The 18,546-nt window shown below is 29.1% G+C and overlaps 2 protein-coding genes across 3 annotated transcripts; both read left to right on the top strand.

Moving 5' to 3' along the window:
• The first annotated feature begins 279 nt into the window (after nt 1-279).
• LOC105145545 (uncharacterized) lies at nt 280-8,446 on the top strand. 2 transcript variants are annotated; one of them, XM_011055172.2, is made up of 6 exons: nt 280-679; nt 4,088-4,168; nt 5,437-5,696; nt 6,096-6,315; nt 6,938-7,086; nt 7,171-8,446. In XM_011055172.2, exons 1-6 carry the CDS (start codon nt 488-490, stop codon nt 7,448-7,450), a joined length of 1,182 nt encoding a protein of 393 aa, XP_011053474.1. In that variant the 5' UTR covers nt 280-487; the 3' UTR covers nt 7,451-8,446. The 2 variants fall into 2 exon arrangements, with proteins under 2 accessions (XP_011053474.1, XP_011053472.1); XM_011055170.2 differs by having other exon boundaries at nt 281-679; nt 6,938-8,446.
• A 2,256-nt stretch (nt 8,447-10,702) lies between these two features.
• Nucleotides 10,703-16,817, top strand: LOC105145544 (uncharacterized). Its single transcript, XM_011055169.2, has 7 exons — nt 10,703-11,386; nt 12,399-12,502; nt 12,660-12,816; nt 13,746-13,868; nt 14,348-14,478; nt 15,372-15,648; nt 16,103-16,817. The coding sequence occupies exons 1-7, from the start codon at nt 11,244-11,246 to the stop codon at nt 16,431-16,433; spliced, it is 1,266 nt and encodes a 421-aa protein (XP_011053471.2). The 5' UTR covers nt 10,703-11,243; the 3' UTR covers nt 16,434-16,817.
• The last annotated feature ends 1,729 nt before the right edge of the window (nt 16,818-18,546 follow it).

Raw genomic sequence — 18,546 nt, 5'->3', positions numbered from 1 at the left:
AATTTATCATTATTATCTACAGAGTCCTTCGTTATTAAAAAAAAAATTATTTATTTCACGAAGAATATTCTAATCCAAGCTATGAAATATTCGTAGCATCGCGATTCCTTCAGCAAGCTGGCCTACATTTCATGTAGGCCGAATAATTCGGTCAGAACTGAAACCTCGGGGCAGGCCATATGCTGAGAAACGACGTATAATTACGAGGGATGCTTCTTCACAAGTCAGTAAGGGTGGGGACCCACGAAAACTCGAGAAGCGCGTAGTGGGGGACGCGTGGTTATATAAGGAGGTTCTGAAACTCTGAAGGACTGCAGTCGCACCGAAATTCCGCTCGTGGAATCCACGCCCGTGGCCTTCGTGTCCTGCTGGCACGATCTGTGCTCGATTAGACCGCGAAATATCTTGGAGTTTTAATCGCAGAAGAAAATAATAATAGTAATTTTGTGGTGAAAAAAGTGAGAAATAAGATTCTTTGTTATCGAGGATGAGGATGAAGATCGCATGGCTTCCGGCGTTGATATTCTGCGCGACCTTGGCCTTGGTAGCCGCCAACCTGGATCTCGGACCGATCATCAAGATCGCACAGTGCCGATCATCGTGTCTACGACATCACATGGTCGATGGCAACTGCTTGAATATAAATAATATCAACAGCCAAGTATACGACTGTGATTTGGTAATTAAGAACATCTTACATCAATCATCTTTTTTAGCTTTTTTAATATTTTAAACTATTCTAAAGAATTCTCGGCAAGTACTCACAATCAGTATATGTATGAGATAATTGCGCACGATCGTCGCTTTCAGAATAATTTCAAAGAAAATAATGCTTCTTATTTATAATCAACAGCATGAATCAACTGTGCTGTTTCTAAAACTGAAATTAAAATCAGGAAACGTAAACATAAAACAATATAATATATTTATATTTTTTGTGCAGCTTATCGATAAGCTAATTAAAGATTTTATGATTTCATTATCAGATTCAGTCAATACAAAATTTATCTGTAAAATGCATGCAATATACCTTTATTGCAAGATATTTCATATTTAAAACCATTAACATAAAATTTATACAATATAGTATACATTTTGTCAAAAATTTCAATTATTAACAAATAAAAATAAAAAAATATTAGTTCCACGGAAAAATAATTATCTTTAAAATTCTATTTAAAACTTTTGATAATATTTTTAATATATTTTATTTAATTATTTTTTGTAAAATAAAATTTGGAATTTTAAGTGCATAAAAATGCAGATATAAAAAGATAAACTCTTAAGAGAGCTGTTCTTCTATTTCAAACTAATCGTTTAATTTTAAATGTTTAAATATTCCAATATTAATATTTTTATTTAAAAAAAACCAAGTCACATACAGGAATTTAAAAAGTACCCCAATAATTGCAAAAATAAATAAAAAATAATATCAATTAATCAATAAACTTAATTGTCTCCAATAAATTCACAATGGAATAAATAAAATTTTCTGTTCTCTACTTGAAATTATACATAAAAAGTACAATGTATATTTAAAGATTTTATATATTATACAGATATTTTTATTTAAAAAAGTAGAAAATGTTCGTGCAACGTGTACCCTATATATATATATATATATACACACATATATGTATATATATTATATATACACACATATATGTATATATATTATATATACACATACATACAGACAAAAAAGGCACCAATTGGAGCCGGAAATCGGATAGGGTGTCGATAAATCTTTAGGTGTCGATTTTGAGAGAGAGTGCCATGGAAAATCACCAGGTGTGGTCGCCACCCCCTGAGCACATATGGATGAGAATCGAAGTTAGGGGGGATTCGGGGGACATCCAACAACGCGCGCGCGAGGGCGTTGCTCATTTTATGCTAAAGGGGGTGTCCATTAATTTCGGGAGATCCATCGATTCCATGTCCCACGAGAGCGAGGGGGCCGAACGTACAAATTTATGCGTGGGCCCCTGTGACGATTACAGGGGTGAGGGAGCATCTTGCATTAGAATAACAGCCTGCAGAAAGGATGGGAATAAACTCTTAACGAACACTATACAGTTAGTCACCTCTTACTTCTTCTCTTTGAGAAAAAAGGATAATCCATACACTGATATCAAAGGAAAGGTTTACCACTTCGCAACCATGATTGTTTTAACAAAATGAAGAAATAATAATTTCGGAATAAAAGAAGCTTCTGCCTACTTCTTGAATATAAAAATTTCCTATTTTTTTTCACGTAGAAACCGAATCTGCGATAAAAAAATACCACGTTCTATTAAAAAAGAAATTGATTTTTAATTTAACCCATTTTCGTTCGGAACCGGAAATTAAAATATCATTATTCAATAAAACGTACCTGATTTACTTATCAAAATTTTGAGGATTTTTGATGAAAATCCCTTCCCTCATTTTTAAATGAGTAGCATGAGGGTTAGTACGCAACGTGATTTTGAATAATGTAATTAATTTTTTATTAAAAAACAAGGTCCATGCACTGATAATACTTTGCCTAATATTTTGCCTAATAAGCATCTTTCAAAAAGTTCGTAAAATTTTTATTAATTGAAAACTGATTTTCTAGTTCTTGTCTACTCCTTGTTAATGTCACAATAATATAAAAGTAATATGTTTTAAAACGTAAATTCTAATGAATGAATATAAAGTATGTATGTGTTTATTTAATATAAATATTAATTTTTCTAAAAAGAATATGTTTCCATTTGTCTATAGACATTACGTTTTTTATATTTATTTTTTTAAAATAAATTTGTATTTTATATATATATATATAAAATATATAGACACACACATACACACACACACACACACACACACACACACACACACACACATCTTCTAACATATTTATTAAATTAATACATAAATTTGAGTGGATTGGGACATGTGTTAAATTTAATACAAATTTTCCATTGGTGTACATATTTTTTTTCTAGCAAATTTTTTTCTTTATTTTTTTTCTCACAATTTTTGAGCCTTGCTCTATTGTTCCCATTTTCCTTCGACAAATTACAGCCCTTTTCGTCCATATATTTCATTTACGAGTTACCATCAAATAAATAAAGCATTGATTTTTAGATTAAGATGACACCTCTTGTTTTATGACTTATAAAAAAATTGTCGTAAGTCGATAATTTGGGCCCAAATATTATTATTGATTGACAAGCGCACTGAGTGAATTTGATTTCTTTTTAATTAATCAATACTGAAAATTACCGATTTCCAAAAAAAAAAATAAATAAATCATACAGTATACGTTTTAAGCAAAAATGTGATTAGCCTTTTTTAAATATAGAAAATATAAATAATTAATAAAATGAAAATATACCCATGATCCTAAATTCCTTTTGGAATGAGGAAACATCTCGGTGTGGCTTTCGGGAAATGTCATTAACTAGAAATCAGAGGCCTTTCGTTTCTCCGAAGCAGAGACTTGAGTTTAGTAAGGGTACGCGACGAAGAAGGGTAATCGAGAATCGGAAGAGAGAGAAAAAAGAGAGAGACAGAGGTAGACTATGAAAAGAAAAGAGCAAAAAGAATTTAGGGCGAGCCCGCTCGAGAGTCGGTACCCCAATAAATATGAAGACAACGACAACGACGATGTCTGTTGTGCCCGGAACAGGTTGGAGCTAATTCAGTTCCCCTTCCTTTTCGCTCCGTCCCCCCCTTTTTTACCTTCTCGCAGTGTTTTCGCTCTCTTTCTTCTTCTTTTCACCTCTTCTTCTCTCCTTTTAAATCGCTTGATTCAAAGTTTTTTTATTTTGCCCTTTCTTCTACATCAAACCTTCTCTCTTCATTCTTCCTTTAGTAACTCCTCTTTCTTCTCGTGCATCCCATACATGCCGTGAGAGGTTTTTGTTTGCCGCTAAATCTCTCCCATCTAGACTTCTCAATCCTTTAAAAAAAAAATTTAAGAATTCGAGAAGTTAGAAATTTAAAAATTCAGAAATTCGATAATTTCTACGAATAAGATTTTGAATTTAAAAAATATAAATCCAAAAAATTCGTTATTAAAATTGAATTAGATTTTCATTTAGATTTCTTTTTTCAGTGCTGGAATACTTGTGAAACTTTCAGTTTTTGGGACAAAGAAGAAATTGATTGTATGCAAATATACAAGTACACATCTCATGTAAGTAAACAAAAAAGTTCTTATTCATTTATATTTAATCTGAGGTATTTAAATTATTATATTTCAATTTTTTAATTTTAATTTAGGCAAACTATAAACGACTAAAAATTTCACATTTCGATTAAACTTGTCAACACATACACACACACATATATATACATATATGTGTGTATGTGTGTGTGTGTGTGTGTGTGTGTATATATATGTTGACGAGTTTAACAAAATGTGAAATTTTTAGTATAAAATATATAAAAGAATCAAGTATATCTACTACATAATATATATATTATGTAGTAGATACATTTAATCTGTCTATTTTTTTAATTATTACACACATACCTATTATATTTTGTTCACATTTTACTCCTTTTTTACTTCTTATATCCATATTTTACTTCTTTTTTAATTATTTAATTGTAAATTATTATGGTAACAAATATTAGATGTATAAAAATATTATTAGAATATAATAAAAATATGAAATTAATAATTTCATATTTTTACATTATTCTTAATATTTTTATATAATATTTGTTGCAATAAAAATATAAATAACATAATATATAATCGAGTGGAATTTGAAAGACACTATTCGTATCGCAGTTATATCTTTTTTTTAAATCTTTTCGAAACGGATTTACGCGCAGTTTCAGATCGTCATCTTTGATCGCGGCTTCGAGTTTCCGAACCTTTTAGAAATGCGCAGGTAACTTAGGTCGATCTTTCTAGTCCTTCATTACGCCTCGGGGCAAAGGGGCTAGCCATCCAAGCGCGAGGAAAATCTCGATTGTCGTTTGAAAATAACTTTCGATTCTACGGGAAAGAAAGGACAATCTCACACAATAAAGATAAAGTAAAGTAGAGGGCAAAATCCTTGAAAACGGCTACCTGTCAGTTTCCCAAGGAGATCCAATGTATGGATAATACTAGCTCTAGTAAAAACAACTGGGATTTTTTCAATATTTAGGAAAAAAAATTATTTATTTCTATTTATCTTTTTTAATTTTAATTATCCTACCAAAAAATTAAGATTTATTAAATGTTACATAATCACATAAAAAAATTGATTCGATAATCGATAGAAAAAAAATTCAATTAATATATACATATATACATATAAACTTTATCATATACTTTATATATACATATATAAAACTTTATCATTATCTCACATGCAAACTGATGTCATAATGTATAATATAAATTATATAATACATTCCTTATTCACTTTTTTTATAATCTTATAATATAATATCTTTCTGTTTCAGATCCAAGGTTGCAAAACTGCGTATACGTTTTATCAAACACGCGGTATGGAGGAAGACAAATATGAGCCGACCAAATTACCAGCTCCTGAAGAAAATGAAACTTTCCATATGAATAACTATGACATTGCCATAATAATGCAAAAAAATGAGAAAGGAATATGGGAAGAAGAAAATTATTTCTACGCAAAACAGCAACCTGCAATGATACCTGGCGGCTGGATCATCGTCGTCACCGATGATGGCGTGGTCAAACACTACAGGTATTTTATCTTCTTTAATGTGATTTTTATAATACTTCCACAAAGAGAGAAAAAAAGAATATAAATAATATAATAAGAAGATAATTTCAAATGAGAATACAAGAAGTCTAAACAGAGATAAATTTTATACTTGACAGAAACATTTCAAAGCAATTAGAGCTTAAAGATTTAATATTCACAACATAAAATAAAAAACAATATATTGTCTCATTTATTGTGATTATTATTAATATAAAATTGTCTGTGATGAGTCTGTTTCAAAGAAATATTATATCCGAATATTATACCCGAAACAGCATTTCTTTCAAAAATTACTTTCGTAATTTTTAAACAGGATATCTTTAACTTCCTTTCTGTTACTTATTTTTATTATTGATAAAATCATTATCATTATTATAGTTGGGATAAGTGGTGGCCAAAACTACAATTACTCAAAGCCGGTGGCCCTCTCTACCAGGCCTATATCACATGGGAAGATTGGCAAATTCAATTGAAGGATCAACGTGAAAGGATTACCTCAAATTACTTTAAGCGCCAATCCATGAAAGAGAAACAGTATAAATCGTCTTTCGTCGTTACCTGGCAGCAGAAGACGGGAGACGGTATTATGGGCAACCAGGTAATTAAATGTTTCGCAAGTGAATTCGAATCTGACTTGATACAATTTCGATCTCTTTACTGTTTCGAGAAACACAAAGTACTTTTAAATAAACTCAAATCCTTTACAATTAGTTAAAAAATAAAAAAGTATTATCAAATAGAATCAAGTTTCTTACAAATATCATTTACAGTCTTACAATAATAGTCTTCTGTTTATGCTTTTCTCTTTCATATATTTAAAATTTTCAGTAAAATGATATTTTTCTGACAATGAATAACACTTAGTTAGAATTCTTATTAAATTTCAAAAAGCAGAAATTTAATGAGAATTCTAACTAAAAAAAGTAATTCTTAACGAAAAAGAAGTATTAGTAGTAAAATAATAAAATAATAAAAGTTGATAACAATATTTCAGTAGTGATATTAAAATTTATTTTAAAAATATACTGTTTCTTCCCAATAACAAAATATCTCGTGCATTTTTAAATATACATTTATAAATCTGTTTAGATTAAATATTTTGCGAAGGAATAAAACTATACTTTCTATATAAGTAATGTCAAAACCTAAATAAAAATCAGATATTTAAATAATTCGAATTCGTGCATGTATAATATTGAAACTTATTTCTATCATTACAGGTAACAGATAGCGAATCGGCACAGATTTCCTTGCCGTGCGGTAAATATTTGGTCAGAATAGCCACTAACGATGGTCCCGGTAGCTACCCGATCGTCGTCGACACTGGCGACTGCAAAAGTCCCAACATATCGATCTGGGATCTATATAAGTACATCAATGATCCGAAAATTTTGATATTTATATTTTTAATGGTGGGACTCTTCTGTTCTATTCCTATTATATATTTATTTAGACGAAATCGAATAAAGAGTGGAAAAAAAAGTAAAATGGAGGAGGGCTTGACAAAGTCGGAGAAGATAAAGGAGAAAATCCTGAAGCAGCAATTGCAAAATAAACTAATGGATCGAGTGCAGACTAGCTTGGAACACAAACACCATAGTCACTCTACAGACAATCTACTGTGGGTCAACGAAACGAACGTGAATGTTAACACGAGTACAAGAGCACAAGATGTGAATGCGAGCACGCAAAACACAAAATGTGAGAAAGCAAACGTGATTCAGAAAAGCTAGATAATCTTTTAACAAATTTGATAGAACTTTTTTTCTTGCTTAACTTAGCAAGAATAACTCAGGGACTTTATTTACTCTTATGAAAGAGGATAATCTTCCGCTTTCAACAGCATACACGATAAAGGGTGATTCGAATATCATCCGTTTTTGTTGCTACGAAGGCAAACAAATCATCTTGGCACACTATCTATATTATACCATATTTATCAAAAATTTAACGACAAAGATTTTTAAGAAAATCTTTTACACTTTATAAAAATGGCCAAGATAAATATAATAGAATTTATGATTCTTTAAAAAATCATAAATTAAGACCATTTATTTGTAGAAAGTAAATTGTATAAAGTAAATTGTAAATTTCATGGATAAATAGTTTAAGATTCAGTGAATATATTTTTAAAACTAATTGGCACATACTATGTTTTTGGAACAATTTTATATGAAAGAGAAAATTATTGATATAAAATTTGTTAGATTACATTATTATTGATATTACATTTGTTAATATTAAACTGAATCTTAGAATAGCAGTTTTCTCTTAAATTGTCAACAAAAGAAATAAAATACATAAATGCAAATGCATACATTGAAAACATTGATTCGTATGCTATTAAATTGTTTAATAGTATTTTTGTAAATATTTTGTTATAAATAATTATGTGTGTGAAGGCAAAGGATGTTGGAAGATCGAATGTACAAAGTGAGTTTAGTATTATAAGATATACGAATAGCGAATAAGAAAATAGCGATATTAGTTAAAATTTTACAAACTCTTGGATATCTTTTTTACATAATAGGGTACATAAACATATGAACGCTGTTCTAGCTCAATGTAATGCAACGAATAGACTGAATTCTAAGAGTTCCTATAGCCGAAAATTGACAAGCAGCTTTGAACTTCAAATATTTATTTGTAAATACATAGCTGCAATCTTGTATGATATTTGTATTATATTATAATTCGTAACTAAATAAATATACGTCAAGACCAAAAAATTCTTTATTTTATGTTACATATTCTTTTACATAGAATCTGTTAGCATTACATTTTATTAATATAAAAAAATAATGATAATTCCAATAGCACTCTCTCTCTCTCTCTCTCTCTCTCTCTCTCTCTCTCTCGCTCTCTCTCTAGTTCTACAGTTCCTTATAAAAATAAAAAAAGTTTTGCATTTTTTATATTAAAAAACAATGAAAATGATGTGTTATTTCGTGAACTTAGCACGATACTTCCCCTTCTAAAATACAAAAAAACGATAAATTACTACTTTTGACAACAATTCTTGTTAGTACTATTCGAATTCTACCAATATATATAATTTGACAAAAAGTCCATAATAATAACCATTAATTACTGTTCCAACAATTACTTTTTATACACTTTAAAAGTACACGCTGTTTTCTATGTAAAATATATAAAAAATGATAACTGTTTTGAAATTATATATCAACGTCTAAACCGTAGAAGATATTATATCGAAAAAAACATGAAAAAAGGTCTATATTAAAAAATGAATAAAAAAGTGATCTATTTCGTGTGAGGCGTGAAGATCGGTCTATGTCGGAAACGCATACGAAATATGGTTTATATCGAGAAAGTGAGAAGAATAGTTCAAGCCGCATGAAATTAAGGAAGGGTCCATATAGCGCAATATTCACTACTCATAAATTACACAAATTTAGTTACGAAAAATTAAATAATATGAATAAATGAATACGAGAAACAGGATTGAGAATTAAGACAATTCCCGTTTTCAGTCATGCCACTATAAAATTTATGAGAAGAAAATATATTGTGCTATATAACTTTATTTTTAATTTCATGCTACTTGAACCATTCTTCTTGCTTTCTCGATATGAATCATACTTATGCGTACCAACATAGACCGAGCTTCACGCAAAATAGATCACTTGTGCAAAATAGATCACTTTTTATTCATTTCTTGACATAGATCTTTCTTCATATTTTTTTTATTTTTTATATATAGGGTAATATTATTTCCGACATTCGAAAAACATATATCAATATAACACTATTAAAGATAACAAAAATTAAAGTATGCTTTTTGCATTTTAAAGATGATCATCTTGCCTAATCTTACCTTATTGGTAGAATTCAAGTAGTATTAATGAAACATTCAAATAGGAAGGACCGAAGCTGGTTATCACAGTTTTTGATTAGTGATTTTTTTAGAAAATAGTGAATGTCTAATTTTGAAATATTATATACGTTATAATATACCTACATCCTTTAGATATTAAAAAAATATTACTCGTGAATTCACATCATATCGTAAAAATAAATTATTTAAAATGAAGCTGTGAAAATGTGACAATTAACTCCATGTTCTAAGTTGATTGTCATACGTTCTAAGATTGGCAATAGCATATTTGTTATGGACAATAGATATATAAAATATGTAATTTATTTTTGTACCGTAGTTTCTATATGAAAAATGAAAAAACATATAAATCTATATGAAATATAATATATTTGTAAATATATTCTCTAAAAAAATGTGTTCTCTAAAGATATTTTTAAAATTAATTGTCACCTAATTTCATCTCATTTTGGTCAATCTACCCCACATAACAATTTTTAATAAAAAAGATTGTATTCATAAACTTTGTCAGAATAATGATTAATTAATTATAGCACAGATCTTTTAAGATATATTATTACATCTATGAATACAGAGATATCACGATGCCAAAGACTTGTCAGGCAACAAAATAGATGATAAGAAAAATACTCACCAACTTCATGTTCTTAAAAACCGTAAGTAAAATAATACACACAATGCTTATAGTGCAAATTATTTTACACGACAAATTAAAATTACATCAGCAATCTGAGTAAACAAATAGTAAAAAAAAGAGCTATTTTCTGTCCTGTTTGAGTTATAAGTATTTTGACAATCAACCCCATATAATAATCAGCCCCGGTCTCCCCTACTGTACTAAAAATAATATTTATCGTTTTCTTGTATTTTAGAAAAGAAAGTGTCGTACTAAATTTGTGAAGTTAGTACACCATATTTTCATTTTTAATTTTTTTAGTATAATGCTTTTTCATTTTTATAAGGAACTGTAGAACTATGAAGAGAGAGAGAGAGAGAGAGAGAGAGAGAGAGAGAGAGAGAGAGAAAGCGCTATTAAAACTCTCATTATTCTTTTTATATTAATAGAATATCGCTAATTTTACAGATCCATAAATCAAGCCATGTGTGAAGTTGGTTTCACCTTTTTGCAAATTTTAACGCAAGTTCCATTTGTACCTCCAATAGTTCCATTTGTATCTCCAATAATTCCATAAGTTTTAGATAAATATAATTTCTAATATATTTTAAAAATAATTCCGTTAATTTAACTATAAAAATAATATTTGAAAATTTGAGTTGCTAACTTACTGTAATATTTCAAAATTTGAAAAAATTAATTTATCGAAAAACAAGACTCGAATAAAAAACTATTTAATTATAACTTATAACTTATAACTCGCTCGGAGAAGTATTTTAGAAGACTCTCTATAGATTTTCGAAATAATTTTGTAGAGAAGGCCCTTTCTCTCTACTTTCTTCAGCCTCGCTTCTCATCCATAGAGGGTATTGAACTCGAATGACGCGATGAGTTTGCGAAAAAGTCAGAGCTGTACCAGGCAAACGTTACTTACATACATGCACACACGCACGATGAAAAGTATGTCGTGACCTCGAACAAGGTTCCGTTATCTTAGGCTTCGCCTTGAACGTCTTCGTCCTCCCAGTCTTGACTCGGAAGTCAAGCCACGATGATGATACCACTGCTATTCGCCACCTTTCTGGTCAACTTTCCTCATCAACTTGCACAATCGCACTCGAACAATGGATTAATCAGGATTGCTGTAGTGTTAGGAGCCTCCGTGTTGCCCGTCGGACTCGCCGCCGGGCCCAGGTATCGTAAATCACGAGCATAGATCTGCTTAGCCCGCAAGTAGTTCATTTAAAAACAATGGCTAATCCAAAATAATTTTTTTATATAGAATCTAATATGTATATATGTTTGTCTATAATTATACATATAATATATTATATATATATATATATATATATATATATATATATAATTCAAATTCATATTTTATAATTTAAAATTTTTCGAATATTGAAAAATTTGTCCGTACTGTATACTTATTATGTCTATATATTGCAAAATTATATCTTTTACAAAAATATTTACAAAAATAAACTTGAAAGAACTTCAGTAAAGTTCTATGATTTGTTAAAGATTTGTCTCTATTACAGAATTATCATATTTATTACAAAATTATAATATTATTATATTATAAATTTAAATATTTTCTATAATCTATATTATTAAAAAATTTCTCAATATTAAAAACATTTCTATTATCTCGTTTTAATAATAAAAATCAATTTTTTTCATTTTTTTCAATTTATCACTTAATTATAATCTTCCCTGATATGATCAATCGGTTTGAAAGGACATAAATCACGATTAAAAATAACACACAGAGCTTTGTTGAATCCTAACCATGTCAATGTCATTTTATCTAATCGACAGTTTCTTATCTTTAAGAATGCATCAACTAAGTGATTTTTAAGAGATTATCTCTTAAGTAGGCGGTAATCCTTTCTGTTCGTTAATCACACATTCTTCAATCATGCTCGAACGTTGTTTTCCTTGGCATAGTGATTAAACTTCTTTTTCACATGAGAAAACGTATTTGTAGAATTATTAATAAACGTTCGTCTGATTTATTAAAATGCGAAGAATCTGCAAAGAAACGTTTGCGACGACATTTCGCAACTTTTACATATTGATAGATATTTATATATATCGTGATAGGAATTTATGCATTATTTCCTCGGATTGAGAATATAAAATCTTGTTACTAATTTACAAGTTTTAATTTATCGACATTTTATTAAATTTAATCATCTAGATATGTTCCAAAATGGAAAAAGCAAGCATGCGAAATACCAGCATCTCAACACCCGAATTCGCATTATATTTGTGACGAAGCTGGTGAAGTGAAATGTTTGCCAGGTATAAAAAGTAATTTATTAAATTAGATCAAATTATACTTTGCAGCTAAATTAAAGTAAATTAAATCAATTTAATAAAAATTAATGATTAAATGATTAAAATTTGTATTATTTTTTTCTAACGTTTTTTCATAACGTTATAATAAAATATTATTTAGGATGGACTGGAGATCTCTGTGATGTACCAATTTGCCGCAAGGGTTGTGATCCTCTTCAAGGCTACTGTCGGCGACCAGGAGAATGTCGTTGTAAGTTAGGTTTCTACGGCGAACTGTGCGACAAATGTGTGGCTTTACCAGGATGTCAGCATGGAAGGTATAATCATTTGATATGTAATAAAGGAAAAGTGCACTTTAGAGACTATATAAATTTCTCAAAGCTTTATATTAACATAATAAATCTTGCATAAAATTTGAACTTTCTAGCAAAAATATTATACATATCTATCTTCTTTTATTAAATTCAAATATTATATATTAAATAATATATGTATAAATTATAAGTATAAACATTAATTTATTACTAAATTCAAATTTAGTTATTACTAAAAATTAAATTAATTATATTAATTATTAATTAATTATATTAATTATATTATATTAAATTACCTTATATTAATTATATTATATTAATTATATTAATTATATGATATTAAATTAACTTATATTTTTTTGTTTCATTTAGTTTAGAATTCTTTTAACTAAAAAAATGTAACTAATTGATCATCAACTTTTATCAATATATCATTAAGATTTTTTTTGTTCTATTTTTTTAGCAGTTCAATTTTATAAAACTTTTTTTTCAAATTAGATAAAATTTAATTTTTATTATTTTTACTTAAAAAATATTTTTTTAGATTTTACATAGATACATTTCTTTTCTTCATATGCTAAGTGCGAAAATTAAACATTGTTTATATTCATGAGAAAATTAAACTCTAATTAATTGTTCATCGATTTTTCTCATTATATATACGATAACTCCATAACAATTATACTAGATCGATGTAGCACCCATGCGGCTATAATGCAGCACGATTTATCGTGCTGCACACGTACGATATAAATTGAACGCCGTTTGAATAACAACAGCCCATATCAGCTTCGCTTTGCTTTCACCTTGGTTGAGCGAACGAGCCTAATTTCCGTGTAACACGAAACGCTTCCTCGCTTGGAGCAATCTCTCGTGACCATCGATCGATTCCGTTTGATAGGCAGACTTAACTTTGAGATTTGCACTTTCAGATGTAACGTGAGCTTCGAGTGCTCCTGCGATCCCGGTTGGAAAGGCATGTTCTGCTCTGAGCCCATTTGCGCGCCCGATTGCCTCTCCAGTCAGGGTTACTGCGACAAACCCGGCGACTGCAGGTGATTAATCTTGTACCTCCTTAAATGCGTTCACGTGCATGCTCTAATTGTTGCAAATATTTTCACCAAGACTGATTTTACAAACTATTAACTCCGAAATATTAGACTTGTCAAAAACAAATTTTGTGCATTTATTTGATTTCTTTTATAATATTTATTATTTATTATTGCTTGAAGTGTATGTTTTTTTTAATTCTTTATCATGTGTATAGTATTGTAGAATATATATTATAAAATAATAGATATACTGTAGAATAAAGAATAATAAGGAATTTGAATTATTTGGAATATTAGAATATTATAAAAAAAATATAAAAAAACATATTCTATAAATTTAAAGATATAGATCATAATATTAATGACTGAAAACTTTTGATGCAATAAACGTAACATAATTTAAATTCTAGGATCTTTCTTCAAGATAGACACAGATGTGTAGGAAAGAGAAAAATCAAAGCTTGACGTATCCTTTCTTTCAGATGTCGTTTCGGGTGGCAAGGCCCTAAGTGCAAACAGTGTGCGGTTCTGCCGGGTTGTGTTCATGGGACCTGTCAAGGGCCCCTCGAGTGTCGATGCGATCCAGGTTGGACCGGATTGCTTTGTCAAACACGTAAGTTTATTCCCGAAAGCAAATAGAAGAGAAACTCTTCCCAAAATAAACTGAAACGTGACTATCAACGACAATCATCTTATTTGTGTTTATTCGGACAATAGAGAATGGAAGAGAAGGAATTTTTCTACAATATACACATAAGATTCTTGTTAACCGACTTTGATAGCATATAAAAAAAACATTGAAATACGCAAGACTTATTCAAAAAAGAAAATGCTATCTCAAATCACGTATGTGTGCCGTTCAACAATCTTTTCTCGGAATGCTAGAAATATCTCTCCTTTAAAAATCTCTTGATAGAATAGACATATAATATTAATATATAATATTATTGCATATATCTTTCTATCCTTGTAAGTGCGATTTCATAAAATTAAAAAATAATTTTTTAAAGAAATTAATATCAAACTAATTATTTAAGAATTATTCTTAACAAACTTTCAATCTAAATATAACATATTTTAAAACTAAACTAAGATTTAAGATGATAATATAATAATTACATTAAAGTTAAAGTTAACACTTTTTCATTATACAATTATGTATCAAGGAGTTTGATTTCCAATTTAAAATTCTATTAATTTTAATCTTATATACACATGAAAGTTAACATTTTAATTGGTAGTAAAATAATTAACACAGAAAAATGATACACATAAACTTTTCTTTTTAACAAAGATTCAATTCTATAAACATATTTTCTAATTGATATAAAATTGATATAAAATCATTAAAGTTAACTCTTATACATAATGTATATTTAATAGCTTTATAATATATATCAAGACTTGTATTATAATAGGCAGATTAATAAATCGACAAAACAATACATAATATATATATATATATATATATATAAATTTAATATATTAAAATGTTGCGTTTATTAGCGATCTGCGCGCAAGGATGTAGCCGGGATCACGGTAGCTGCAGGCAACCAAATACGTGTAGATGCCGCGTCGGCTGGACAGGACCCAATTGCACCGAATGTGTACCATACCCTGGATGCGTGCATGGATCATGTAAACGACCATGGGAGTGTCGATGTGAACCCGGCTGGGCCGGTGACCTGTGTAACGAAAAGCTTACTTATTGCGAGGAGCATCTTGATATTTGTCGAAATAACGCTACTTGCATCAGCATGACTCATGAGGATGGTGATTATAGGTAAGACAGAATAAAATTGAATCTCATCGCGGTTGCAAATTAATAGTAATTAATAGTAATCTATTATAAATTTATTCAACTTTTTTTCCTAAATATAATAAATTAATTACATGTTAATCTTTTATACGTTGTAATTATATCATGATATAAATACGTCATTATTTTTATTATTACATTAAAAATTAATCACATATAATTTTCCTTTAATGAAAGAACTAGTGGTATTCTACCGTTTTTTTAAATTTCTGAACTCATAATATAAAATTCGCTTAAAATTTAACAATAAATGAGTTTTATTTGACTGCTTATATTAATTTTAATGTATAATAATTACATGATCGTGTATGTCTCTTTAGAAATATTAAAAATATTAGGAAATATTAGAAAAAAATTTGTTGAAAAGGATTTCTAAAGAATCTTTAGAAATATTAGGAAACATTCGTTTTTCTTTTAGATGCATCTGTCCTTTGGGCTACATGGGCCGGCAGTGCCAGATAAAAACTATGATACCATCAATGGAACTGGTACCACCGATGCCCGATGTCACAATGGAATTGTCGCAAGACGTTCAAGGCCTCGGAGATAAACCAAGTATCGAAGAAATTTCAAACGAAGATAATAAATACGGGGCAAAACCTCCTAAAGAAGAACAGACAGCGGAACCTCTTGGGCCCATTGTGATCACCGATCCACCGACCACTAGCACCGTAGATCCAGCCGCGACTGCGGGGAAATGGCCGATAGAAGAACCAACGACTGAAAGAGACGACGAGAACGAGACATAAAATTTAATTATTGTTTGAAAGTTTATTTATTATTTCTCTACTTATTTATTTATTTATTTATTTAAAGTCATGCTTGATTTAACTATTCCATAAAAAGTATCCCGAGATCGATTTAATTTCTTTTCTTATAAATTGTTGTAAACCTGTGTTTAAAATGTAAATTATTTAAAAGGAATTATTTTATAATATTATATAACTGATAAATTTTATTAATTTATTGTATCAATTTAACAATATATTTGGAGGTATGTTATATTTGTGTTTGTAGTATATGTATTGCAATTTAAATAAGGATTTTATTTTTTAACTCTTTTCCTATCTTTTTTATTATTCGCATTTTTTGCTCTTATTAATAAAATATTAAATAAAATGTAATATCAATTATTTCCTTTTCGAAAATTTACTATACAATCTATATTAAAACTCATGAAAAAAACTCGCCTTATAAATTGTAGAATATTTCTCATTCTATTTATCGAATTTCTTTGCTATTGTGTAGGCGAGAGATCCTGGATCGCGATCTAAACTAGCGGAACAAGCATTTTCGAGAAAGTTGTCCGACTATCTCTGGACCCAATTGCTACCTCTAGTAGATATAAGTAGGATGTAAGATATCTGAAGTATATCCTGCGAATGTGAAGAAGGGAAAAAAAGAAAGAGAGAAAGAGAGACAAGTACGTGCCTGGATACATAAACCTCTCGAAGTCACGCTTCAGTGATCACACATTCGATTCGATCTCTCGATGCGTGTACATGTGCCGTTTTCATAGATACGCCGCTGCGATCGGCTTCCCACATAATCGGGCGCAGCACAGTTACATGCATCGCTTACGTAATGTCAACGTCGACTGCATTTCGCCCTCCATTTCGCCGGATAAAGGGACGCCCATGGAATACGTGAGAAATCGAATATCGCGACGTATTTCCTATTAGTTTCAGAAGAAGAATGCCTATCATGCATCATCACTTAATTTTCTATCTCTACATCGTAATTTTCTCATTGTTCAATTTTACAATTATAATTTTTTATCTCAATCAGCACACAATATTTAAAAAACATTTCTTTAATATTTATTTAATAATTTTACATTAAATAAATATTTTAAAAATATTTGTAACAATATTAAATAAATATTAAAGATAAAATGTGCTGATTGGGATAGTATCATAAAAAATAAGCAAACGAGCTCTGTTCAAAGTTAAATTACAATATATATAGAACATCAATTAAATGATTAATATGCTAATATTATTTAATAAGATAAAGGTTGTCGGAATTTCACGGAAGTGAAATCAATTTTTTTCCCGCATTTTTCACTGATGTTTAATAAGCATTTATTTAGATATCTCGTAATAGATAACACGAACAGATATTATGAGATTTACATTTATTACACGTTATGATTGCGTTGCGTCACGTTATGCAGTAGGTGACCCTACAGACCAGCTTTCATCTATGAATTCTTCGATCAATTAAAAATCGATTTTTTTTTTCAATGTTACAGGAAATTATTATTTCTCGGAAGCTAAACTTTCTAAATAGGTTAAATATCTTTGTAAAAGAATATTTTTACGTAAACTAAATACTTACAATTAGTACGAGGCACTACCATGTCTCTTGATAGATTTATCCTTCAATATTACTACAATTGTAAATACTTCCAAATAAATTATTAGGTGTTGGAATTAATTCGTAGCGTTTTTTAATGAAAGAATGTTATTTATTTCACATGAGCATTAAAAAATACATTAATGAAAGTACTTCCCATCACTTGTAAAACGCTACGAATTAATTCCAACACCTAATACATTAATTTTTAATTTTCTTGAAATTATAAACTCTTTTATCCCAGTAAACTACACTTAAAATTATTTTATTAAAATTTATTATGTGCTTTCATTTCTCTAAAATTTTTTTGAAAAGAAGCTTTCTATCTTCAACAGCTTATAATTTAGAAATTATATCGATAAGAGGAATTAATGAGACATTTATGTTAACAAAAAATACAATTCTTAAAAATTTGATCATAGGTAAGATGAAAGTTGATAAAACACTCCGTATATTAGCATTAGTATGAAACGCATTCGATCCACTCTCCTTTATACAACATAT

Source organism: Acromyrmex echinatior, chromosome 4 (genome assembly GCF_024713525.1).
Source record: "Acromyrmex echinatior isolate Ae372 chromosome 4, ASM2471352v2, whole genome shotgun sequence".
In the NCBI taxonomy this organism is placed as follows: domain Eukaryota; kingdom Metazoa; phylum Arthropoda; class Insecta; order Hymenoptera; family Formicidae; genus Acromyrmex; species Acromyrmex echinatior.
This window is presented reverse-complemented; position numbering and strand designations above follow the sequence as displayed.